Consider the following 27,748-nt stretch of genomic DNA (forward strand, 5'->3'; position numbering starts at 1 on the left):
CACACATCTATATCTATCTATCTATCTATCTATCTATCTATCTATCTATCTATCTATCATCTATCTAAAATATAGGTGAGGGTATGACTCTATGGTATAGCACTTGGCTAGCACCAAAAACATTAACTGCATTGTTAATGCTACAGTTTACATCTTAATTCCTCAGATCTAAAAATGAAGATAATCTGTAGCATGTAAGGCTAGTTATACAATTTACAGCTCCTCTGAGATGAGTGCCATGGCACACATCTGTAATCCCAGACTTGAAAAGTTGAAGTAGAAAAATCTCATGTTGGAGGCTAGCCTGGGTCTATGGAAACCTTGTCTTAAAAAAAATCCCAGTTCTTTTAGAAACTTGAAAGAAGCAAAATCAAGTTTCTCTTAATGTGTTTCTTAATATATATATATATTAATATATACAGTAAATATGTGTCTCTTAATATATTTAAAAAAAACAGTGAGTCTGGGATGTAACTCAATATTAAAATGCTTGTCTAGCATCAGCAAGGCCTTGGGTTCAGTCCCCAATACCAGAAAAAGTCAAAGTAAAACGACAGTTGTATGCAATAAAATGTCATAAGATCTATTATTTTGTATAACTAAAAACAGTAAAACTAATGAAAACTAAAAGCCATCAATATTTTCAAAGTAATTTTTTTAACTCACTAGAAATCATTACTCTATACTTCTGCCAAACTGAATTTTATAAACATCATTTGATGTCTTAGTTACAGTATGGACACAGCCTTCATAAAGATTAAGTCCCCCCCCCCTTTTTCTTTTTTACAATGAATAAAGAATGAAAAACAAAAGTCTTAACTTTGACCTAGAAAATGAAATGTCTCACAGAGATTCATCTGATTAAGCTACATACAAGTCCAAACTCAAGATAAAACACTTATGAACTATTTGGTTTTGCTTTTTTCCCTGACTTTAATAAAGAAAATACTGAAAGAAGCACAAAGAAATCAGGGCATAAACTTCGACATCTCTTCTTCAACAAGGAAATAAGCATAGTAGCATGCCCCCAAATGCTCACCAATAGAAATAATGCCCTCAGCAATGAGCAAACAAGAGCAAACTACCCTATAGCATGGATTTCACTTGACACGCCCAGAAACCCTCCTTGGACCACCCCTTCCACACACACACCAAGAATCCCCATTCTGGGAGGATTCTGCAAGGAAAGGCTTTCTAGAATGTAGGAAAGACAACAGGAAAGAAAAGGGAGGAAGAGGAAAGAAAAGGGAGGAAGAGGAGAAAAGACACAACCAGCTGCTGTCTCGAAACCGTTACTCCTGACATACCACTGTAAATACTCACAGGAACATCTATGCTAATAATCATCACTGAGGCCCTCCGGCCACCCACTCAAGGCCAGTTCTATGAGGCCAGTGCAGAGGTACCAGTATGAAGCTGAAGGCAATGAAACTCTACAACATCTGAGAAGGGATGCATGTTGCATAAAACTTGTTCCCAGCAAGCAATACCTCTGTCCAGCATCTGAAGCCTGCTTTCTGCCAAACATGCAACCATCTAATACAGGCTGCCTAACCATTGCAGACTCCAGCAAAAGAAAAGCCTCCTCTTTGGTGTTAATCTGCTCCTGAATGTAAGCTTAGCAGATATAATTAGATTCACAAGACAGTTTGTGGCTACGAGCAGAGACAAGTAACATGAATTAACCCTATTCTGGCTTGTCCCCCAACAAAATGACTTGTAATCCAGGACAGTGTCACCAGAAACAACCAGAGTGAGATTAAGAATAAGGTGTAAGTGTAAGTGTACTAATACTATACTATATCGTAAATTTGGAAAAAGATTGAAAATGTATTTACAGTGTAATATTTAAAAGTTCCCTATTTATTATTTAATGTTTAAATATTTAATTTATTTAATATTTAATGTTCCCTAGGGTTCATGGGTATATTTTGATTTGTTTTTGTATTACTGGAAATTGAACCCATGACTTCACAGATGCTAGAGAAACACTAATTACTGAGCTATATCCCCAGTCCTCCTTTGTGTTTCTTATTTTGAAACAGTGTGTCAATTAACTACCCAGGCTGCCATTAAACTTACTCTGTTGCCCAGACTGAACTCTCTAGATCCTTGGGCCTCTGCATTCCTCAGCTTTTTCAAAGCAATACAGCCACCCAATGAAACTGCCAGTAGCCTTCTGTGAAAATCCTAGAGCCCAGATCCATGCCAGTCCTACCCATGAGATCTCCAGTTGTAAAATTTTACATGGAGGAGAACAGAGCAGGTGACAACAATGTGGAGACAATTAATGCATATTGATTGAATACACTGTCTTTTCATTGCAAAGGGACACAATGAAATACCAAACACCTTGGAAACCAAAGTACAGGTAGGCATGCTGGACCCAACCTGTCACAACCCCACCAATCTGGCTCCTATAGAGTCCCCCATCCTACTGCTCATGAGCTCGAATGCCACCTGGACATCATGAAGAAGAACATGTGCTCTTGCTGGAGATAATAGTTAAAGTTCTTTTTTTCCTCAGTTACCCCTGAGAAAAGTAGCCATTCTCTTTTGTCTATGGAAGAATCTTCACTGGGGATCAGATATCACCATGTCCCTTCAGGCATCACTGTCCGGACACTGCTTCTGAATGAGGACAAGATTACTGGGGCCTTGTGAAACAAGATTCCACTCCTTTGTGAAACTAGCCTATTGAAATCTCATCTGAGTTGGTTGGTCCCACACACTAAGATAAAAGGAGCACAGGAAATAAAAGGATGGTGCAGCTGTCATTAAGGGGAGGGGAGTCTATGCAGGGACTACTATTCAAATGTTAACAGTCACCACCACCACCTCTCACCTGAGGTAGGGAGGTGCAGTAAGGCAAAGGATGGATCAACATAGTCTATTATTTGGTCATAATGTTTAGCAGGGTAACATATATTTATGTGTTTGCAGCTTAGGCTATGAGTCACTTTCAAAGTGACTTTTTGTGAGCTAGACTCTGCCTTGGGTGCTTAGAATCAAACTTGGGCCTTAGGTGCTGAGTACATGTTTTACTATGGAGCTGCACCCAAGAACTTGAAGTTTTTGTGAGAAGGCATGCTCCATGTTGGAGCTCAATATAAAATACTAGTAAATGCTAACTAATCCACAATGACTGAAAGCAGATTAAGTGGTTGCCTGGAGCATGAAGAAAAATGTCAGTGGGGAGATTCAAACTTAGAGAAGAATATATGCTAGTTTTCAGAACAATTGGTGCATTTGTAATAAAGACCTGTTACTCTGGAGTATTAAAAGGCTTTACTATGTATATCTTTAAGATCAACAGTAATTTTTCACGATGCACTGAGAAACAGACATGAGTCCTAATATTAACTAATTTACCAGCTTGAGAAACTTCTTTTACATCCGTAAACAGCTCCATGTTAAACTTGAACAATATCTACCTCTATTACCTACAATTCATATAAAATTATTTCCAAAAAATTTAAAACACTATATTATTAAAAGTATGTTTTGAGTCCCTGGGAACCCCCACCCAACTCTGCCTCAGTTGCCAGCCAGCAGGGAAAAAACTATTGTGGGAAACCCCTCCCAACAAAAACCCTCAACCGGACCCCACAATTTACATGTCCTACCCCAATACCCATTTGGCTGAGACCCCAGTAACTTCCTGAGGCTCAGATACCAAACCACCAGCTGTCCTTGGACCAAGAGGTGAGTGACTCCTCTCACACCCAGAGTCCTGCCCCTAGGATCCAAGCCCTGGGACACAGCCAGTCCCTGGGAAACCCCACCCAACTCTGCCCCAGTTGCCAACCAGCAGAGTCAGCAGGCAAAACTCTTAGGAAGCCCCCCCCCCAGACCCTGCAATCTACATGCCCTGCCCCAATACCCATCCACCTGAGACACCAGTAACTTTCTGATGCATGGAAACCAAACTGTCAGCTCTCATTGGACCAAGAGTAACTTCCTGAGACAGGGAATCTGCCAGCCCTCATTAGACCAAGAGAGGCTTTCTGAGACACAGCATCTGTCAGCTCTGACTGGACCAAGAGCCCTGATAAGACCAAGAGAGGCTCCGTGAGTCACAGAATCAACTAGCTTGGGTTGAGCCAAGAGCAGCTCCCTGAGATACAGAATCTCCCAGATCCAATTAGACCAAGAGCTAAGATTGGACCCAGAGGGGCCCCTTGAGACACAGACACAACAAGCACAGAGTGGACCAATAGCAGCTCGCTCCAGACACAGGCACTTCTTATACCTATTAGAGGAAGAGATGGGCAGATATCAATGCAAAAATACATACAACAACATAAGGAGCAATGTGGCATTACCAGAACCTAGCCCTCCTACAACATCAAGACCTGAACATCACAATGTAGAAGAAGCAGAAGAAAGTGTCCATAAAAATTGCTTCATGAAGATGCTAGAGGCGTTTCAAGAAAAAATGAAAAATTCCCTTAAAGAAATGGAGGGAAAGGGACTGGAGAGATGGCTCAGCTGTTAAAGGCTAGGCTCACAACCAAAAATATAAGAAATGGAGGAAAAGGCAAACAAAAAATTTGAAGAAATCAATAAAGAAATAGAGGAAAAGACAAAAAAAATATTTGGAAGTAACCAATAAATCCCTTAAAGAAAGCCAAGAAAACCATGAAAAAGAAAGTAAACATGTGAGGGAAACAGTTCAAGACCAGAAAAGGGAAATAGAAACAATGAAGAAGACACAAACAGAGGGAATGCTGGAAATAGAAAATCTGAGTAAACAAACAGGAAACACAGATGCAAGCATAACCAACAGAATACAAGAGATGGAAGAGAGAATCTCTGGTGTAGAGGATACAATAGAGGAAATAGAATCGTCAGTCAAAGAAAATACCAAAGCCAAAAAAGTCATAACACAAAATGTTCAGGAAATCTGAGACACCATGAAAAGGCCAAACCTAAGAATAATAGGGATAGAAGAAGGAGAAGAATACCAACTCAAAGGCACAGAAAATATATTCAACAAGATCATTGAGGAAAACGTTCCCAACTTAAAGAAGGAAATGCCTATGAAGATACAAGAAGCCTATAGAACATCAAACAGACTAGACCCCCCCCCAAAGTCCCCTCACCACATAATAATTAAACACCTAAAGGTACAGAATAAAGAAAGAATATTAAGAGCAGATAAGGAAAAAGGCCAAGTGACTTATAAAGGCAAAACAAAAGAATAACACCCTGCTTCTCAATGGAGACGTTGAAAGCCAGAAAGAAGGACCTGGACAGATGTAATACAGACACTAAGAGACCATGGATGCCAGCCTAGACTAGCAAAACTTTCAATCATCATAGACGGAGTGAACAAGACATTCCAAGAAAAAAAAACAGATTTAAACACTACCTATCCACAAATCCAGCCTTACAGAAAGTACTAGAAGGAAAATTTCAACCCAAGGAAGTCAGATACACCCACAACAACAAAACAAAACAAAACCAAAAAACAAAAAACAGACAATAGATAACTCCACTGCAGTAAATCCCAAAAAGAGAAATACACACACACACTACCACCAAAAGATAACAGGAATTAACAATCACTGGTCAATAATATCCCTTAATATCAATCGACTTAATCCACCTATAAAAAGACACAGACTAACAGAATGGATATGAAAGCAGGACCCATCTTTCTGCTGCATACAAGAAACACACCTCAAATTCAAAGATAGACACTACCTAAGAATAAAAGGCTGGGAAAAGACTTTCCAATCAAATGGTCTTAAGAAGCAGGCTGGTGTAGCTATCCTAATATCCAAAAAATTGACTGCAAATTAAAATCAATCAAAAGAGAACAAGAATGACATTACATACTCATCATCGGGAAGATCCACCAAGATGAAGTTTCAATTCTGAACATCTATGCCCCAAACACAAGGGTATGCACATATGTAAAAGAAACATTACTAAAGCTAAATCACAAATAAAACCCCACACATTAATAGTGGGAAACTTCAACACCCCATTCTCACCACTGGACAGATCTGTCAAATCAAAACTTATCAGAGAAATAAGGGGCTTAACTGATGTTATGACTCAAATGGACTTAATCAATATCTACAGAACATTCCACCCTAACAAAAAAGAATATACCTTCTTCTCAGCACCCCATGGAACCTTCTCCAAAATCAACCACATACTCAGCCACAAAGCGAATCTCAACAGATACAAAAAATGGGAATAACCTCCTGTGTTCTATCAGACCACCATGGTTTACAGTTAGATTTCAACAACAACAAAAATTACAGAAAGCCTACACTCTCATGGAAACTGAATAATGCTCAACTAAATCACAAATGGGTCAAGGAAGAAATAAAGAAATTAAAGACTTCCTAGAGATCAACGAAAATGAAGACACCACATACCCAAACTTATGGGACACTATGAAAGCAGTGCTAAGAGGGAAATTCATAGCACTAAATGCCCACATAAAGAAGTTGGAGAAATCCCACACTAGTGCATTAACAGCACACCTGAAAGCTCTAGAACAAGAAGCAAAGTCACTCAGGAAGAATAGATGCCAGGAAATAATCAAATTGAGAGCTGAAATAAATAAAATAGAAACAAAGAGAACAATACAAAGAATCAATGAAACAAAGAGTTGGTTCTTTGAGAAAATCAACAAGATAGACAAGCCCTTATCCAGACTAACCAAAAGGCAGAGAGAAAGAGCATCCAAATGAGCAAAATCAGAAATGAAAAGGGAGACGTGGCTGCCGCTACTCCCTAATGCCAGCACCGCCTCTCGCTTGCAGAGCTCCAGCTGAAGGAGAAGGGGGATAAGTAAGGAGGTGCCCATACCATGGCTCCTACAAAGCAGACTGCCCGCAAATCCACCGGCGGTAAAGCACCCAGGAAACAACTGGCTACTAAAGCCGCTCACAAGAGTGCGCCCTCTCCTGGAGGGGTGAAGAAACCTCATCGTTACAGGCCTGGTACTGTGGCACTCCGTGAAATCAGATGTTATCAGAAGTCCACTGAACTTCTGATTCGCAAGCTCCCCTTCCAGCGTCTGGTGCGAGAAATTGCTCAGGACTTCAAAACAGATCTGTGCTTCCAGAGTGCAGCTATTGGTGCTTTGCAGGAAGCAAGTGAGGCCTATCTGGTTGGCCTTTTTGAAGATACAAACCTGTGTGCTATCCATGCCAAACGTCTAAAAATTATGCCAAAAGATATCCAGCTAGCACGCCACATACGTGGAGAACGTGCTTAATAGTCCACTATGAGGGGCAACATTTCATTCTCAAAATTTTTTTTCCTCTTCTTCCTGTTATCAGTAGTTCTGAATGTTAGATATTTTTTCCATGGGGTCAAAAGGTACCTAAGTATATGATTGCGAGTGGAAAAATAGGGGACAGAAATCAGGTATTGGCAGTTTTTCCATTTTCATTTATGTGTGAATTTTTAATATAAATGCAATATGTAAAGCATTAATGCAAGAAAAATGTTTCAGTGAACACATTTCAACAGTTCAACTTTATAACAATTATAAATAAACCTGTTAAATTTTTCTGGACAATGCCAGCATTTGGAATTTCTGAAAATAAGTAAATTTCTTATTGACGGCAACTAAATGGTATTTGTAGCATTTTTATCATACAGTAGATTCCATCCATTCACTATACTTTTCTAACTGAGTTATCCTACATGCAAGTACATGTTTTTAATGTTGTCTGTCTTCTGTGCTGTTCCTGTAAGTTTGCTATTAAAATACATTAAACTATAAAAAAAAAAGAAAGAAAGAAAAGGGAGACGTAACAACTGACAACGAGGAAATCCAGAGAATCATCAGGTCATACTTCAAAAACCTCTACTCCACAAAACTGGAAAATCTAAAAGAAATGGACAATTTTCTGGATAGGTACCATATACCTAAGTTAAATCAAGACCAGATAAACTAGTTAAATAGACCAATAACCCCCAAGGAAATAGAAACAGTCATTAAAAGTCCCCCAACTAAAAAAAAGCCCAGGACCAGATGGTTTCAACACAGAATTCCACCAGATCTTCAAAGAAGAGTTAATATCAATATTCTTTAAATTGTTCCACACAATAGAAACAGAAGGAACATTACCAAACTTCTTCTATGAGGCTACAATCACCCTGATTCCTAAACCAAACAAGGATGCAACAAAGAAAGAACTACAGACCAATCTCCGTCATGAACACTGATGCAAAAATACTCAATAAAATATTGGCAAACAGACTCTAAGAACACATCGAAACAATTATCCACCATAATCAAGTAGGCTTCATCCCAGAGATGCAAGGTTGGTTCAACATACAAAAGTCTGTCAATGTAATATACCATATAAACAAACTGAAAGAAAAAAAAAAACACGTGATCATTTTATTAGATGCTAAAAAAGCCTTTGACAAAATCCAACACTCCTTCATGATAAAGGTTCTAGAGAGATCAGGAATACAGGAAACATACCTAAACATAATAAAGGCAATTTACAGCAAGCCAACAGCCAACATCAAATTAAATGGCGAGAAACTCAAAGCTATTCCACTAAAATCAGGAACAAGAGAAGGCTGTCTGCTCTTTCCATATTTATTCAATATAGTACTTGAAGTTCTAGCTAGAGCAATAAGACAACAAACGGAGATCAAGGGGATACAAATTGGAAAGGAAGAAGTCAAACTTTCACTATTTGCAGATGATATGATAGTATACATAAGTGACCCCAAAATTCGACTGAGGAACTCCTACAGCTGATAATCACCTTTAGTAATGCGGCAGTTATTACAAGATTAACTCAAAAAAAAAAAGTAGCTGTTCTATATACAAATGATAAAAGGGCTGAGAAAGAAATCAGAGAAACATCACCCTTTACAATAGCCACAAATAATGTAAAATACCTTGGGGTAACTCTAACTAAGCAAGTGAAGGACCTGTATGACAAGAACGTTAAGTCTCTGAAGAAAGAAATTAAAGAAGATATCAGAAAATGGAAAGATCTCCCATGCTCATGGATAGGCAGGATTAACATAGTAAAAATGGCAATCTTACCAAGAGCAATCTACAGATTCAATGCAATCCCCATCAAAATCCCAACACAATTCTTCACAGACCTGGAAAGAACAATACTCAACTTCATATGGAAAAACAGAAAACCCAGGATAGCTAAAAGAATCCTTCACAATAAAACAACCTCTGGAGGCATCATGATCCCTGACCTCAAGCTCTACTATAGAGTTATTGTAGCAGGAATCTTAAAAAGTTCTTAATAATAAAATCAAACTTGAGCCAGGTATTGGGGTAAACACTGGAAGGTCAGGAAGACAGAACAAGCCACGGGCACCTCAGAATCCTCAGCTGGTCTTGTTTCCTCAGACTGGAGGCCTCTGAGTCCTCATCCATAAAGGGTCTCAGCTGAACTGCTACTTGAAAGCCTGAATGCTTAACCAGCCAAATGCTTCTAGTTTCTGGTCCTCATGCCTTATATACCTTTCTGCTTTCTACTACCACTCCCTGAGATTAAAGGCTCGCTTTCTGGGATTAAAAGCGTGTGTCACCATGCCTGGCTGTTTTCCAATGTGGCCTTGAACTCACAGAAATATAGAGGGATTTCTACCTCTGGAGTGCTAGGATTAAAGGTGTGAGTGCCACCATTTTCTAGCCTTTGTATCTAGTGGCTGTTCTGTATCTGACCCCAGATAAGTTTATTAGGGTGCACAATATTTTGGGGAACACAATACCACCACAAGCTATAGTAATAAAAACAGCTTGGTACTGGCATGAAAATGACATGTGGACCAATGGAATTAAATTGAAGACCCTGACATTAATTTGCACATGTATAACCACCTAATTTTTGACAAAGAAGCAAAACCATACAATGGAAAAAAAAGAAAGCATCTTCAACAAATAGTGCTGCCATAACTGGATGTCAACATGTAGAAGATTGCAAATAGATCCATATCTGTCACCATGCACAAAACTTAAGTCCAAGTGGATCAAAGACTTCAACATAAATCCAGTTACTTGGAAAGTGATAGCAGAGAAAGTAGGAAGTAGAGCGCATTGGCACTGGAGACCACTTCCTAAATATAACACCAGTAGCACAGATACTGAGAGAAACAATGAATAAATGGGGTCTCTTGAAACTGAGAAGCTTTTATAGGGCCAAGGACACTATCAATAAGTCAAACGACAGCCTATAGAATGGGGAAAGAGCTTCACCACCCCCACATCTGACAGAGGGCTGATCTCCAGAATATATAAAGAACTCAAGAAACTAGACACCAAAATACCTAACAGTTCAATTTAAAAAAAAAGGGCTATAGAGCTAAACAGAGAATTCTCAACAGAAGAATCTCAAATGGCTGAAAGACATTTAAGGAATTGCTCAACATCCTTAGTCATCAGGGAAATGCAAATCAAAACAACTCTGAGATACATCTTACACCTGTCACAATGGCTAAGATCAAACACACTGGAGACAGCTTATGTTGGAGAGGATGTGGAGCAAGGGGGACACTCCTACACTGTTGGTGGGAGTGCAAATTTGTACAACCACTTTGGAAATCAGTATGGCGGTTTCTCAGAAAATTGGGAATCAATCTCCCCCAAGACCCAGCTATACCACTATTGGGCATATACCCAAGGAATGCTCAATCATACCACAAGGACACATGCTCAACTATGTTCATACCAGCATTGTTTGTAATAGCCAGAACCTGGAAACAATCTAGATGCCCCTCAACTGAAGAATGGATAAAGAAAATGTGGTACATATATACAATGGAGTACTACTCAGCAGATAAAAACAATTACATCATGAGGTTCGCAGGCAAATGGATAGAACTAGAAAATATCATCCTGAGTGAGGTAACCCAGACTCAGAAAGACAAACATGGTATGTTCCCACTCATAAGTGGATACTAGATGTAAAGCAAAGGATAACCAGACTGCAAACCAAAGCTCCTGGGAGGCTAGCTAATAAGGAGGACCCTAGGAAAGACACAGGGACCACCCAGCGACAAAGAAATAGATGAGATCTACATGAGCAAACTGGGGGGGGGGGGTAATGGAGGGCAAGAGTGGGGGAAAGAGAGCTTAGGGGAGCGGGAGGTTCTAGCTGGATCAGGAACAGAGTGGGAGAACAAGGAAAGAGATACCATGATAAATGAAGACACCATGGAAAAAGGAAGAAGCAGAGTGCTAGGGAGGTCCCCAGGAATCCACAATGATGACTCCACCATAGACTACTGGCAATGGTTGAGAGGGTGTCTGAGCTGACCTACTCTGGTGATCAGATGGCTGAATACCCTAACTGTCATCATAGAACACTCATCCAGTGACTGATGGAAGCAGATGGAGAGATCCTCGACCGAGTCCCAGTAGGAGCTCCAGGATACCATGATTGGAAAAAGTACAGAGACAACTAGCCAAACTATTGGAAATACGTGAACTGTGAACCAATAGCTGAGGAGCCCCCATGGTACTGGACTAGGCCCTATGGATAAGTGAGACAGTTGCTTAGCTTGAACTGTTTGGGGGGGGGCAGGCAGTGGGACTGGGACCTGTCCCTAGTGCATGAGCCAGCTTTTAGGAACCTAGTGCCTATGGTAAGACACTGTGTAGCCTTGGTGCAGGGAGGAGGGGCTTAGACCTGCCTCAGCTAAACATGACAGGCTCTGCTGACTCCCCAGGGGAGACCTTGCCTTGGAGGAGGTGGAAATGGGGGGTGGCTTGGGGGGTTGGGTGGGAGGAGGGAGGACAGGGGAATCTGTGACTGATATGTAGGATGAATGGAAAATTTCTTAATGAAAAATAAATAAATAAAAATAAAAAAAGAATGCTTCAAGCTGGGTGGTGGTGGTACACACCTTTAATTTCAGCACTCAGGAGGCAGAGACAGGTTGTGGGTCGATCTCTGTGAGTTCAAGGCCAGCCTGGTCTTTAGAACGAATTCCAGGACAGCCAAGTCAGTTACACAGAAAAAAACAAACAAACAAAATCTCAAAAATTCAAAAAAAAACAAAAGTATGTTTCAAATAAAAACTTGAATAAACAGCTTTATTTTAAAATCTTGCTACTTAAACTATTCAATTTTATCTAAAGCAGATAATTGTCTATACTCCTCATTTAAAGGAAACATGCAGAATACAAAACAGGAGTTCTCCATAGTGCCTTCCATCAGTCCTTCAAGACAAAAGTTTAATTCCTCTTACTCAAATCTTTTATGTGTCTTTTTGGCTACACCAGCCTGTAAATGCTCTATGGTCTCCTCTCTTTGCTTCCTATACGGAAATGACAATTTTAAACAGGCTTTAGTCCATATATTGATATCCTTAGATATATAATTCTAGTTTAAAAACAAATTATATCAAGCACATTAAGACATGTATGTAGCAATGTCCACTTTACCTCATAACTACAGAAATGCAAAGTAAACAGTAAAACTACTTTTCTCCCACCAAATCCATGGACAGAGACAGACAGACAGACAGACAGACAGACAGAGACACAGACACAGACACACACACTCACACTCCCCCAAACAAAAGAAACACCCTAAACTAGATTTGACACCAAAAAGAAGTGGACTAAGAAATCTGTTTCATATTTCTGTACATATCTTCTAACTCAAACATCCTCTTACTAGGCTTGGTGTGGTGCTGTGTGCCTTTAATGCTAGCACACTGAAGGCAGAGGTAGTTGGATCTCTTTGAGTTCAAGGTCATCTGTTCTACACCATAAATTCAAGGCCAGCCAGGGCTACAGAGAGAGACTCTGTCTCATGGGGAAAAAAAAAACCCAAAAAATCTTCTGCTCAGAATTCAGATGCTCAAAGTTGTTGTAGGGATTTGAAATTTGTATCTTCCTCATTCAAAAGTCAAGTAAGTCAAAGAGAACCAGGGAGTGAAGTTTAGGAGGCAGTGACAATTGTCTGAGGCAATGTATGACTCCTAGTCTAGAATACGAATCCTCTCATGACCATCACTTGACTAAGAATAACTGCATCTCAAGACAACAAAGGACTTCTGTCCTGGATAGTTTTATGTCAACTTGATACAAATTAGCTATGTGAAAAGAGGGAATCTCAACTGAGATTCCATAAATTCTGGCTGTAGGGCATTTTCTTGATCAGTGATTGATGGGGGAGGGCCCAGTCAATTGTAGGTGGTGCCATCCCTGGGCTTGTGGTCCTGGGTTGTATAAAAAAGCAGACTGAGTAAGCCATGGGGAGCAAGCCAGTAAGAAGCACCTCTCCATGGCCTCTGCATCAGCTCCTGCCTCCAGGTTCCTGCCCTATTTGAGTTCTTGTCCTGACTTCCTTCAATAATGAACAGTGCTGTGGAAATGTAAGCCAAACAAACCCTGTCCTCCCCAAGTTGCTTTGGTCATGGTGTTTCATCACAGTAATAGTAATCATAAGTAAGACAACTTCCTTCTGAGGGTTCATGAGGTAATCAAGGGATTATACATTGATGATAACTCATTCCAACTTCCTCAAACAGATCAGAAACTATCATTCTGAGATTGTATCTTCTGAGCTGTAAGGACTAATTAAAAGAGTGTTTAGGACTGGCAGTGCTAAAGTTCAGTGGTAGAATACTTGCTTAGCATATATCAGGTTCTGGGTTTGATCCCTAACACTGCCAAAACATAAACAAAAGTCATTCAAAAGCAGGGATGTGTTCCTTAGAAGTATGTTTTTCAATGTGTGCTAAAATCTGAAGTAACTGCTTGACTTAACATTTTTTGAGACAGGTCCTAATTATTCATAATTACATGTTCAAGGCCTGGCCTTGAATTCACAGCAATCCATCTGTTTCTGCTTCTCATATACTGGGATGGAAGTCATGCACTACCACATCCAGCTTAACTTTTTAATTAAATCAATGACTTTACTGATTCTATCAAATAAGACATGTAGCCAGGCTCAGAGGCCCATGTCTATAATCTCTGAAAACAATAGAGTACAATCTTTCTCATGGTACCTGAGAGTACTGGGTTTTTTTGTATGTGTTTTTTTTATTTTGTTTAAGATTTCTTTATTCATTATGTACACATTGTTCTGTCTGCATGTATGCCTGCAGACCAGAAGAGGGCACCAGATCTCATTACAGATGGTTGTGAGCCATCATGTGGATGCTGGGACTTAAACTCAGGACCTCTGGAAAAGCAGCAGCCAATGCTCTTAACCACTAAGCCATCTCTCCAACCTGGGAGGACTGTTTTTATCCTATACATAAAACCATCATATTCCTAATTTAATTTTCTTAGAATCATCTAACCTCCTACCCTCAGTCTAATTTATAGGCACAGACAGTTTGCCCAAGTATCTGTGATTCAAGTACTCTCTTTCATGCATAAGAATCAAAACAAGTAGCCCACCACCTTCTATGAACAATAATCAACATATCCCCTCACTGAGAGTAGAATGTCCTCCATAGGCTCGTGTTTTGAAGGTAGTGGCACCTTTGGGAGGTGGGTTCTGGCTACTGGAAGGTTACTGAGGACAACAAGCCTTTGACAGTTTTAGCTCAGCTCTAGTTCTGATTCATCTCGTCTGCTTCTTGGTCAGCAAAAAACAAGAAGGAGGAATCTGCAGAATACTTTTATCGCTATAAAACCCATTCCTTCTCTAATGTGATGGGCACCAATCTCTTGAGAACTTGAGCCAAAAAGAAATCTTTCCTCCTTTACGTTGTTACTGTCAGGTATTTTTGTCATGGAGACTTAAAAGTTGAGGCTACTTAGAGAGTATTTATAGCATGTGAGAGGATGTGCCTAGGTTATAAACAAATATGATAGCATTTTCTAGAAAGGCCTGAAGAATGTACAGATTCTGGTATCTGAAAGGGGGATTCTGGGACAGTCTCCAGAAACTAGTGAGAGAAAACTCTAACTGTAAGTTCATAGGCATATTGAAATCTCTAACATATAGAAAAGCCACACAGGCTTGTAATTTTAACATTCTACTCCTTATTTGTCTTGGTGAACAAAAAAGAGGCACATATCTCACCTTTTGACCACAAGCTTCAGGGTCTTGTGGGAGCCTTTCACCAAGCAAATTGCTTCTTGTCTGAACCCTGAGAGATTCACATCATTGATACCCACGATCTCATCTCCAGCTAGAAGCTTGTCGACTGCTGCAGCTTTGCTTCCTTCTTCAATCTGTAACACAGAAGGGGGTTCCATGAACATCCCTGAGCCATAGCAAGTTCCTCCAATGCAGCTGGGAATATAACATGTATAAGGTTCAAGCAGGTCACAGTTTTTGCATTACCTAGGAGTAAAAGGACCCATACAATGATGCTTCTCAATCTGCATCCCTCATCCTGATTAGTCCCCCAGTACACAAGTTCACTGAAGGAGGAATGGGAAGACTCAGAAACCCATAAAATAAAAACAAAGGATCTAAAACCAGATTAATATTCCGGAATTTCTTTATCTGAACAATATTTTGGATCATTCTTACTATTTACTAATTATTTCTTATACATTAATCCTGTACCTTGTTTTAGTAATATTTTTTAGATATATTTCAAATTCTATACATCCACTTATAAAAGCCATTTTACAGCTTTTAGTTCATTCAGAGTTGCATAGTCACCATTAATTTCAGAACATTTCCTTGGCCCCAAGAGAAACCACTGATCATTAAGCAGTATGGTTATAATAGTTCTAATCATTTTCTTCCAGCATGAGAGAATAAACCCAGCCCCACTGAGCTGTGTCCTCAGTACTATCCGTTCATTACTCATTCATTCACTGAGAAAGGATCTCACTATGTAGTCCAGGGTAGCCTAGGATTTACTTTTATAGATCAGGCAGGCCTTGAACTTATGATCCTTCTGCCTCAGATTGCAGAGTAGCTGGGATCTCAGGCCTACACTGCCACCACCACATACACTCTCTAGTCTAAACCCAAATTTCCCTGCTTGTGACCTTTTAACGTTTAGTTTCTGTAATTTAGTATAATACTTTCCATATGCATCTGTGTTATAGCATGTCATTACTTCATTAAATTTTATGACTAAATAATCTATGATATGAACAAAGCACATTTTGTTCATAGATTTATCAGCTGATAGTCATTTAAGTTGTTTCTATTCTTAGTGATTATGAATAATGCTTCTATAAATATTGGTATACCAGGTTTTATATATTCATTTCTGTTGGGTATACTTACAAGAAGAAATGATGGGTCCTATGGTAATTATATTTAATATTTTTGAGAAAATATCAGTTCTTTTTTTAAAAAAAATAAGATTCCACTTCTCAGAGGTAGTTCATAAAGATTGTGAATTCTCCATACGCTTGTTAATACCTATATCTTTACCACAGTCCAAATCAGATTATGTCATGCTATTCATATTAAGAGATTCATTAATCAGTGCTAAGAATATCCTGCACTAAGGGGGTGTGGGCTTAGTAGTAGAGCACTTGCCTGGCATGTGTAAGGCCATTGGCTCCATCCTCAGCACATGGGAAAAAAAGGCATACATGCACCAAGTTTGAACATCACCTTTTATAGCTCTTACCTTAAATACAACACAGATCATTGTTATCTTATCTAGTACTTATACCACTTAGTAGTAACTAAAACCTAGTTAGGCCAGCAACTAACTACAGATCCATACATATACTTATCTTCTGCACAAGTGGTTGGCTAGCAAATAGTCATTGGCCAAACAAAATCCAGTCAGGGGACTTTACTGTCCTTGTTACCTATTAATAAAACTTACCAGAACATAAATACACATTTAGATAGTGCCATGAAGGACCACTGACTTTTAGGCCCACAAAGCCAAATATATTTTCTACTTTGCTTGTTACACCCTCCTCTCCAAAAACTCCCGAAAAGAAACAAGAAGTTGCAAAGAACCCCAGTGTTCTTTGCACCATCAAACAAATGACTAGTGGTACTCAGTACACAATCTGTTAGTTGACTTGTTTGTTTTGAGACAAGGTCTCATTATATAACCCTGGCTGGCCTCAAATTCAGGATCTTTTGTCTCATATTTTGAGTGGTGCACACCTTTTATAACAACACTGAAGAGACTGAAACAAGAGATTGCTACGAGTTTTAGGTCAGCCTGAGCAAGAAAATGAGACTCTGTCTCTAAATAATTAAATAAATAAATATATTTACACAGTTTACTAAACTCTCTACCAAGTCCCTAGGAGAATTGAAGTTTTAGCTAAAAAGGCAATTATCCACTGTAGGTCAGTATCACACACAAAATTAAAATAGTACTCCTAGCTTGTCCTAAAGGGGCAAGTCTATAATTTCAGGTACTCAGGAGGCTTAAACAGTAACTTACCAGCCCTTGCTCCCAAACAAAAAACAAAAATGTGCTGGGGACAGCAAGATAGTTCAGAAGACTGTCAAGCCTGATGAACAGATTTTGATCCCCAGGACCCATATGGTAAAAAGAGAGAGGCAATATCCACTCAGTGGAAGAAGAGAACTGACTCCTGCAAGTTATCCAGTTACTTTTACACACACACACACACACACACACACACACACACACACACACACACACACACACACACACACGAATGAATGAAATAACGAATGAAATTTTTTTAAAAATGGGTTAGGGACATAGTTTAATGGTGAAACATTTGTCTTCATGCATGAAGCTCAAGGTTCAAGCAAACACTCTTAGCAAAAACAGAAGTAGTCCATTCAATAAATAATTCACTCCAAAAGTCCAAATAACTTTTTTTGTTTTTTGAGACAGGATCTCACTGTATTGCTCTGACTGGCCTTGCTGTATAGACAAGGCTGGCCTCAAACTCAGAGATCCACCTGCCTCTGCTTCTCAAGTGATAGAATTAAAGATATGTGCCACCATGCCCAGCAAGTTTAGACAATTTTATCCTAATGTCATAACAAACATAATTTATACCTGACTCAAGACCACACCCTCTGCCATAAATGCACAGCCATCTAAAAGAAACTAAGTTTTGACAAATCTCATGTGAAAGACTTAGGAGTACCCAGGTCAAAAAGCATGTGGACAACTGGCTGTCTAATGGTAGGACCCAAGGAAAGGCATCCTACATGTGAAGTGACTATAAACAGGGCATATTTAAAGCCTGAAGGTGAGGTTGGGGGTACCAACGGAGACAACTTAGATATAACACAGACCATGGAGGAAGGATAGATAAGGAGGAAGAATGAACATCAAGAACAGATAGATCCTGGACTGCTAACAGTGATGGATGAGAAGACAAGCCAAAACCCAGGAATACAAGACTGTAGCTGGGATCACTCCCCTGAAGCCAGCTGGTAGAAGAATCTCAATATCAGACCATTCAATCTGGTAGGAATCTGGGTCCCTGGATGGTGGGCTGAGAAACAGAAACTATTTGGAACCTTGCTACTAAATAGTTGTGCATTCTAGATGCAAACAACCCAAATGTCCATTAACAGGTGAATACATAAGTAAAATGTATACATATACAATGACATGCTATCCAGCCTTTTTTTAAAAAAAGTGGGATTGAGATATAGCTCAGAGGTAAGGTACCTGCATAGCATGCATAAGGTCTGAGTTTCCATCCGCACTATCCTCATGCCCCCCAAAGGATGCTTTATTATATATTACAATAAGAATAATTTTGACATTATACTGTATGACATATACCAGATTATTTTTTAAGCATGTAACTCCATTTATATGAGGTACCTAAGTACCCAAAACCAGAAGCAAAATGGTGGTTTCCAAGGGCAGGGAAAAGAAGGAAGAATAGAGAATTAGCACTTAATGGCTAAATGGGGCCAGAGTTTCAGTATGAGAGGATGGAAGGCTGTCAACACACAGACACTGGTGATGGTTGTAACAACAGTGTGAAATATACCTAATGGCCACTAAATCTACATTTCAATATGCTTTTACTAAGCTCAATTTTATATTGGATACATTTTCACACAATAAAAAGTTGTGTGTTCTTCAATAAATAAGAGGAAGAAAACTATTCTGTCCCAGTGTAAAATTCAGAGGCTAAACTTCAAAATACATCCCTGACCCTAAAAAATTTTAATTCTACTAACATTAAGAAAATCTTTAGCAAAGTCATGGTGACAGGGTTATTGTGCTAGGAATTGAACCCAAGGCTTTATGCATGCAAGCCAAGTGCTCTATAAATACCTCCAGTCCCAGTTTTTCTGAAACTGGGTCTCACAACATATACCACACTGCCTTGGACTCCTGTGCTGATTAGTTTTGTGTCAACTTGACACACTGAAAGGAGGGAATCTCAACTGAGAAAATGCCTCCATAAAGCATTTTCTTAATTAGTGATTGATGTGGGAGGGCCCAGCCCAGCCCACTGTGGGCGGGACACCCCTGGGCTGATGGTCCTGGGTTCTATAAGAAAGCAGGCTGAGAAAGCCATGGGGAGCAAGCTAGTAAGCAGCATCCCTTCATGGGCTCTACATCAGCTCCTGCCTCCAGTATTCTGCCCCGTTTGAGTTTCTGTCCTAACTTTCTTCAATGATAAACAGCAATGTGCAAGTATAAGCCAAATAAACCCTTTCTTCCTCAAGTTGCTTTGGTCATGGTGTTTTGTTGCAGCAACAGAAACCCTAAGACAACCCCCAAGAGTTGGAATCATTAAGTATGCCACGATGCCTGGCCAAGACAGCTTTTAGAGTAGTACTTCCTTAGAATGACGTATTACCTGTGTCTGACTCAGCTATGGTGAGTGGGGTTTAAGAGTAGGTTTTCCATCCTGTTCCCATAAATGCTTATATAATAAGTTCTGGGACATTTTATCAAAGTAATCTCATCTGAGTCCTTCCACTTTCTCAAAGAAGGATGATAATACCTGCTATTTCTTGTCTACAAGGAACCCATATGCCTTCCTCAGCTATGCCCTATCTCTATTTTCCAGGGAAAATATATTTGCATTTAGGAGATACCATGGTATTTTCCTTTCCATTGCTCCCCTGACAAGAGATATTTATGTAGGCAGGAGGAACGTAATCAGAAAACAAAAATCTGGCCACTATATCCCCAGCCTGCTGCCACTACAGCCTACAATCTGGTGCTGATACAGCATGGTGAGAGTGCCCAGAACCTGGAGAATAGCTTCAGTACCAAGATGCTGGCTATGAATTTGATATGTTTCACCTCAGTGCAGAAAAGAATAAGCTGATCATCTGAACAGTGTGACTGCCAGTGGAGAGGACCTAGCACCTCAGTGAGTAGCACTATGGGGGTCTGACTGGCCTCAATAAGGTAGAAACTGCTGCCAAGCATGGTGAAGCATAAGTAACAATCTTAAGGTGCTACTATGACGTTCCATCACCACCAAAGGTGCCTGATTATCCCTTCCACATCAGTAAGGATCACAGGTATTCAAACTTCATTGAGGATCAGCTACCCTCTTATGAGAGTCTGAAGGGCACTACTGTCAGAACTTTAGGTAGGCTCTTATCTGATTTTCAGATGGTGACAATACTAGCTGAAAGGTTTAGCTCCACAATGCCTCTTGAAAGAGACCCACCAGACACTTGAGATACCCTAAAGGCTGTTGCTATGAGCTGTAACAAGGACACCTTTCCCCTCTTTGATCTGAGAAATTTCTTCAAAGAGGGAAAAATTATATAATAGCTTAGGCCCATCAAACCCATGCAGTTCCTGGGGGATGAAGATACCTATGTGTGAAGCTGTGAAAATTGTGGCTACTTGGGGCAAGGCCAAGAAGTAAAGGCAAGCAGGCACACTATTACCCCAAAACACACTTTCCCTTGTATTCTTGTCTCCTATACTTTTCTCCAACACCTGTCACACTGATTACATCTTCAGGATATTAAGTGGTAGTTTGAAAAAGGGATAAGTGGCTCTCATTTTCATTTTAGTATTTTGTCCCCTGAACCCACTCCCCTCACAGAATTTGCCAGAATAGCACCTCTAGAGTATAAGTCCTTTGTCCAAACCCAGGAAATGCTCCTCTTATCCAGAAGAATCAAGAGGCAGTAATTATAGTTTGTCTTAGTGCATTGTTTACTAAGGAGCTGCTTGGAAAAAGGACAGAGAAGAACCATGATGGGGCATGCCCAAAGAGAAACCAGAGCCTTTTTTTTTTTGTCCCTGGAGCTTGTCCTTTGTGTTAAGTCTCAAAGAAAGCCTGAACAAATGGTTGAGATGTCTATTTAACATATCAAAGTGGATACTGGCTGCCAGGTTCTCCCAGCGTCTCTCAGCATTACAAGTACCTGTTACAGAGTCATCCTGGCGGGCATACCTCAGCCCCTACCTTAAATCTCTCCAGGCTCTGAGCTTCACTTCCCTTTCCTCTGTTTCTCTTTTCCTATAAAACCAAGCCATTTTGGCTATGAGCCCTCTTGGCTCCCACATACTCTCTTGGGTCCTGGTTTCTCTCTTGGCTGCTTCCTCTCTTCTCTTCCTCTCTCATTCTCCCCCTCCTCTCCCCTCTCATGGCCTGGTTCAGTCTGCTGACCATGTTCAGTCTGGACTCTTCCAGATGCCTCTGGCTGTTCTCCCCCTCATATCTACAATAAACCTTCTCAATCTTACCTTGGAGCCATCATGTCCTTATTTTTCTTTTTTTTTTTTTTAAGATTTATTTATTTTATGGACATCGGTATTTTGTCAAAATATATGTCTATGTGAGGGTGTTGAGGTCCCCTGGAACTAGAGTTTACAGACAGGTGTGAGCTGCCATATGGGTGCTGGTAATTGAACCCAGGTCCTCTGGAAGAGCTACTGGTGCTTTTAACTGCTGAGCCCCGATGTCCTTTTTTTCATTCACTATGTTCTACTGCAGTTGAGTAACTGGGGACTGTGGTCATTCCAATGGAAGATGAAAGTGTCCTGCATAGTGATTTTTGAAAAATAATTCCCTCCCTGACTCTAGAGGAGCTGGTTCCAGAAGGCTGGACTCAATCCTGAATCAAGCTTATATGCTATATTTAATAATACACAAAATCCCTTCTGAGGTTTCTAGTGGTAGCTGAAATAGTACTGCATTCAGTCAAGAGAAAATAAACCATTCCTCACACCAAATTGGGATAAATTCCTTGGCTTCAAAGGACCAGTAGTGCCTCCTGTTGTGCATCATCTGCCTTGCTATGGAGCAGTGAAATGTTACTTGATAATATAAGCACATAATAGTTCATCATGCCTCATGAATCAGGTTCAGTTGCTTGGTCTGGCCATGTGAGTACTGATATTCACTTTACACATCACAGAATGACATCTTTTCCCAAATCAGTATAATAAAAGAGAAACGTGAAAATTTTAAAAAGAAAATGCTTTGTCAATTTCCATTCTATAGAGAACATGCCTAAACTTGGCACCAATTTTCAAAGAATAATGACTGTGGCTAACAGTGAGCCAGGCATGGGTGGTACACATCTGTGATCACAGCACTCAGGAGTTTGAGATGGAACGATCTGTGGCCAGCCTGAGGTACACAGTGAGACTTTGTCACAAACAAACATAGAAAACACAGAATTGCCACATGATGCTTGTTACACTGTAGTCTTGTGTTTGTAAAGAAAAGTCATAGTGTGTGTGTGTGTGTTGTAACTATCAATGTCAATACAGTAGACCCTTACAGTCAAGAAAGAAGTCTTGGAAAGGTAAAAGAATGTGATTCTCTACAGAGAATCAGGTGCACTGTAGACAAAACAGTCTAGTACAATTGAAATATGAAGGGCCATGCCCACCTCAGCTTCAGAGTGGAGATGTAAAGGCTCTACAAACAAAGTGTCGTGTAGGGCAACTTGAAAGGAAGACAGCAGGATTAGGGAGGACATTCCATGGAAGTCTTGATATGAAGAAACATGCAGGCAGGAAATGGAGGCATGCCAGAGGGATGAGTCAGGGGAAAGAGAGTAAAGAATACACAGGAGTGTGGGAGGACAAGGGCAGAAAGAGAGAAGACTGAGAACTTGACCTTGAAGCAGAATGTGGGCACTGTTCTTCGGGTAGTGGAAGTGGGTATGGGGGGGGGGCAAAGAAGTCCAGTGTGAACTTATGGTAAAAACAACTGCTTCAGGATGATTAACCTTGCAGCTAGAATTAAAACAAATTTCTTCAGCAAAAAGAATAAAACAGCAAGATCTAGGCATGGTGGTGGACACCTGAAATCCTGGCACTGCGGGTGGGGGCGGGAGGTGAAGTAGGAGAATTGCAAGTTTGAGGACAACCTAGGCTATAGTGAGACCTTGTGTTAAGTGGGGTGCAAGAAGCCAGTGCAGCCCTGATAATTAATACCCACCCCTAAAGCCTTTTCAGTGCTCCTGACAGAGGGCAAGAGGTCTTCACAGGGTGAAGACAACTAAGGTAAGCAGGACTCTCTGGTGGTGGAAGGAAGAAAATCTAGCTCTGCTGTTCATGTTGAAGTAAAATTCTGAGCTTGGGAAATGAAACATCCCCTATAACCAGTCATCAGAATGAAATAGGGAAGAACAACTTTGCTATTTTATGAGCCTGAAATCATACTTCACTATATGAGTCACACATGCAGGTTATCAGCTGTAATTATATTTCACCTTCCAGTGAATAACCTAAAATGCATGACCAGACCATGCCTTTTGTTAGACAGGAGAATAATGACTTCTCCTCAGTCTTCTTAAGTCCCTTACTCATTCTGTCTGGTCTCAGTTCCTTCAGAAAGGAAGTTTGACTCAGGTCTGGAGTGGGGTGTTTAACAGGTTAGGAAATGCCATTAAGGTGGGACTTCAAGGAAAAAGAATATAGAGGTCTAGCAATCCTTTTATCCTCCCTGAAATAAGGGCCAGGTTATACTTGGCGCTAAGACACAAAAAGGCAGATAAAGACTGGATGGGGTGACAGACTGAGACAGGTCAATGAAATGTTTACAAGGAAGATGATGTGTTGGTTACAAGTTCTGATGCAAGGGCAGAGGCATGTAGCCACCAAAATGTGAAGGAGAGGTGCCCATGGGGCCTCAGTCTCCCAAGGCAAGCACAGGATCCAGGGGCTTCGTAGACAGCTATTAGTGAACAAAAAGGAGCTGACTGCTCCTCTGACTGTGAGAACCACGTATTGGGTCAATTTTTTATAAGGTAGACAGGCAGCCTCAGCAGCCTGGTCAGATAGACTGGGAGCCAGGGGGCCATTTATATTCTGCAGCAAGAGCTCACAGCTTTCATGGCAACGGGCAGAACGCCTAGCACTGTGGGCCTCTTCTCCAGATGGGGTGAAGGCCTGAAAACGCTGGTTCCTGGTAAATCTCTATCAAGACCAGACAGTGACAGCTACAATCTGCCTAAGAGACACCCATGAAGAGAATTTTCTGAAGAAAGTTATATTTCTACAGAGACAAAGGATTTAAAAACAGCATACCGCAGCACTGCCAATTTAGCAAAGTACCACTTGTTAGCAATGCATTGCCTCAACTTCAAACTTAAGAAAATAGGGGAAAAAAGAGCCTATCTACAGGGCAGAGGCAGTGCTGGAAAAAGAAAGAAATATAGAACCTTCCTGACCCGACCCTCCAAAGCCCCAAAGCCAAGTCGCACATCTCAATGACTGTAAAGTACAGGCTCTGAAACATCACCCCACCCTGGGACCATCTCTCCCGAAGCCACAGCTAGCACTTGTTCAGTACTGTCAGCAGAGGGCACCAGAGGGACACAAAGGGAAGACTGGTTTCCCTTCCTTATCTCACAAGCTTTCCTCTCTGCCTGTCCTGTGGGACATGGTGGTCTGTGGTACACCTAGTGACAGTAGCCTCAAAGGTGCCATTCTTAGCTTCATCACTTCACCCCAACCCCCAGCAGTTTCCCAGGGAGTTTTAGCAACAACTTTCAAATGGCTTTCTAGTGAGTTTCACGGGCATCCCAGCCAGTTTGCTAGTGAGCTTCAAGGGAGACAGACAGTCAGACATAAATACAGTCTCAGTCTCTCTCAACGCAAGCAAACATGCATGCACACACACCACTGAGATGAACGGCTAAGCTCTGGGGGCTGGCGAAGACAGATTTCTTTTTTTGTACATACCCTGACTCTGACCCAGGAGATGCTGCCTTCTTTATATGTTATTTACATTTGAGTTCTTTTTACCTGTAGTAATTATTAGTTAATGCCAAGTCAAAAATAAACAATAGCCTGTTGCTAATGATTCTGCGCAGTTTTTAAGTGATGAGTCCTCCCTATGGTATTAATACTAGCTCCAAATTACCATACTCAAGCAATCTCCTGCTTCAGCATCCTGAGAAGCTGTGACTATAGGTGCATGAACAGGAGAATTTTTTTCATCAAGAGCCACAGGCATTGAATAAATAAGTCTTGTTTTGCAATACCTCTGGTCTCTATGGCAACTACTCTAGTTTGTTTTTATAAATAGACAAGACAGAAAACAACAGCCAATTCACCAAATTCTGATTTACATTAAGCATTCTTTATTCTAATTACTGTGTAGTTTGTTACCCAAAACTGACTAATAAAGTTGTGAGGAAAATGTATTACCAGATACACAGCCCTGATGGCACAGAGGAGGAAAAACCAGGTAGCAAGGTGGGAAAAGGTTTGTGTCATGGAAGGTTTATAAAACATCGAGGAGAGATATGAGACTTAAGACTTGTCTGTACAGGATTTGGAAAAAATTACTTATTTTTCCTTGCTCAGTTTGGTCATCCAAAAACTAACTATATGGTTGTCTAAATTGGGTTTGGTGATGGACTGCTGTAATCTCAGCCACTTGGGAGGCTGATGTAGGAGAACTGGGAGCTCCAGGTCAGCCTGAGCTACAGTGAGACCCACCCTCAACAACAACAAAAAAAAAAACAATAAAAGCAAGCAAACAAAATACCATCAGACAGCAAGACATGGTGGCAAATACCCATAATTCCAAACACCGAGGAGGTTGTATGCAAAAGGATCCAGGGTCCAAGGTCATTCTAAACTACATTATTTTATTCAAGACCAACCTGAGCTACACAAATCCTACCTTAAAAAAGAAAGGAAGGGGGAGAGGAAGGGAAAAAGAAGATAAAGGGGGAGGGGAGGAAAGATAAGGGAAAAGGGAAATTATAAGGAAAGGGAAAGAGGGAAAGGAAGGAAGGGAAAGGAAGAGGAGAGAAGAAGGGAAATGAGGGGGAATGGGAAAAAAAGAAAAGACCCTAAGACAACCAGGAAGATAAAAGTGAGATAAAAATGAAGATATGTTGCAAATTCCTAATACAAGTATATTAACAGATCACTGTTATTGTTACAACCTGACTGTTTGTCAGATTGGGATTAAAGCCAGGTGTAGTGGCACAGCACTTGGGAGGTGAAGGGAGAAGGATCAGTTCAAGGGCATCTTACACAAGTAGGTGTGTGATACACAGACTCTGCCTCCAAAAAAAAACCCCAAAAACAAAATAAACAAAAAACCCACCCTAGGTCAACTACAAGGATACAAATGAGTTAAAGATGGAAATATGTTACAAACTCCAAGTATTATACAAATGGCTTCTGGAGTATGCCCACAATCCCAATACTTGGGAGGTGGAGGCAAGAGGATAGCAAGCAGTTCAAAGTAATCCTCAGCTAGTGAGTTTCAGGCCATCTTGAGCTACACGAGATCCTATCTCCATAACCAAAAGGAGGGGTATGAAGAGGGAGGAAGAAGAAAAAGAAATGAAGTTCAGATAGCCCCACTCTCCGTTTCAGTGGCAACTTACACAGATCTCGATGATAATATGAGAACATTGGAAGCTTAGTGGAAAGGGAGATCTCTCCACTAACCATTACTCCAAAGTTACTTAGGTGAAATGTTTTCTAAGCCCTTGTATGTAAGAAGATTAGAAAGAAAAACTCCAGTTATCCTACACATTTGTGTTGTTTAAACAGTAAGTTTTATGTACAGCATTACAGAAAACACAAAAAGTTTCAATTTGTAAGTGGGGTGACTTAAAAGTTTAGCCTAAGCAAATTTTATGGAAACCAGGTCACATTTCCCCCATGAATTAAATGGTACCTAATAGCTGGGGGTGGGGCTGGCTCAGTGGTGGAGCACTTGTTTAGCATAGGCAAGGACCTGATTTCCATACTCAGTGATTGATATAAGAAAACTAAAGAATCTTCTATATATCTTGTCTGACACAGAGCCAATATACGATTTTGTTGGGTATGATGGAGATCACCTGTAATCCCTATACTCAAAATGTTGAGGCAGTTGTATTGGGAGTTAGAGGTCAGCTGAGTTACAGGCTACATAGCATATCTGAGACCAGTCTGAGCTACATAGAAAGACTGTGGAGGAGGAGAGGATCAGCTAATATGTCATGGTCTAAATATCCTGTATTTACAATCAAGCAAGGAAGGAACAGAAAAGAATACATGCATATCTCACCAGCTGGCCCCTTGAAGGCAGACAGAGCCTGTGCATGGATCAGGAAAACTGTTCTCAAGGATCTCCATTCATTAGGTCAAAAGAGGAAGCTGTTAAGGATTAAAGGCAGAGGTGATACAACAGATGGGAGAGGTCATGTCACAGTCACATGGGGTGTTGTATAGATATGAAGAGAGTCCCAGAAGGCGCCACCCTGTTTTCATACTCCACTGCTCTACATCTTCACCTTGACAAGCAGCGCTATGTTAACAACCATCAGCAGTCCGAATTAGTTAAGGGATAACCAGCCCAAGACCCACCATCTGCCTGTGACCCTTCTCCCAGTCACATCAGCTTCTAATGCTTTTAAAATTGCTATGCCACAGAACCCTCACTCAGTGCCTCTGCTCCCTGGCCAAACCC

At 40.5% G+C, this 27,748-nt stretch overlaps 1 protein-coding gene across 1 annotated transcript in view; it reads right to left on the bottom strand.

Annotated features, from left to right (window-relative positions):
• Positions 1 to 27,748, bottom strand: part of Shroom2 (shroom family member 2) — a 164,369-nt gene that overhangs the window by 69,485 nt on the left and 67,136 nt on the right. The window contains exon 2 of the mRNA XM_006997791.4: positions 15,015 to 15,166. Coding sequence (XP_006997853.1) covers positions 15,015 to 15,166 — 152 coding nt within the window. The remainder of the gene's footprint in view (positions 1 to 15,014; positions 15,167 to 27,748) is intronic.

Source organism: Peromyscus maniculatus, chromosome X (genome assembly GCF_049852395.1).
Source record: "Peromyscus maniculatus bairdii isolate BWxNUB_F1_BW_parent chromosome X, HU_Pman_BW_mat_3.1, whole genome shotgun sequence".
Lineage (NCBI taxonomy): Eukaryota > Metazoa > Chordata > Mammalia > Rodentia > Cricetidae > Peromyscus > Peromyscus maniculatus.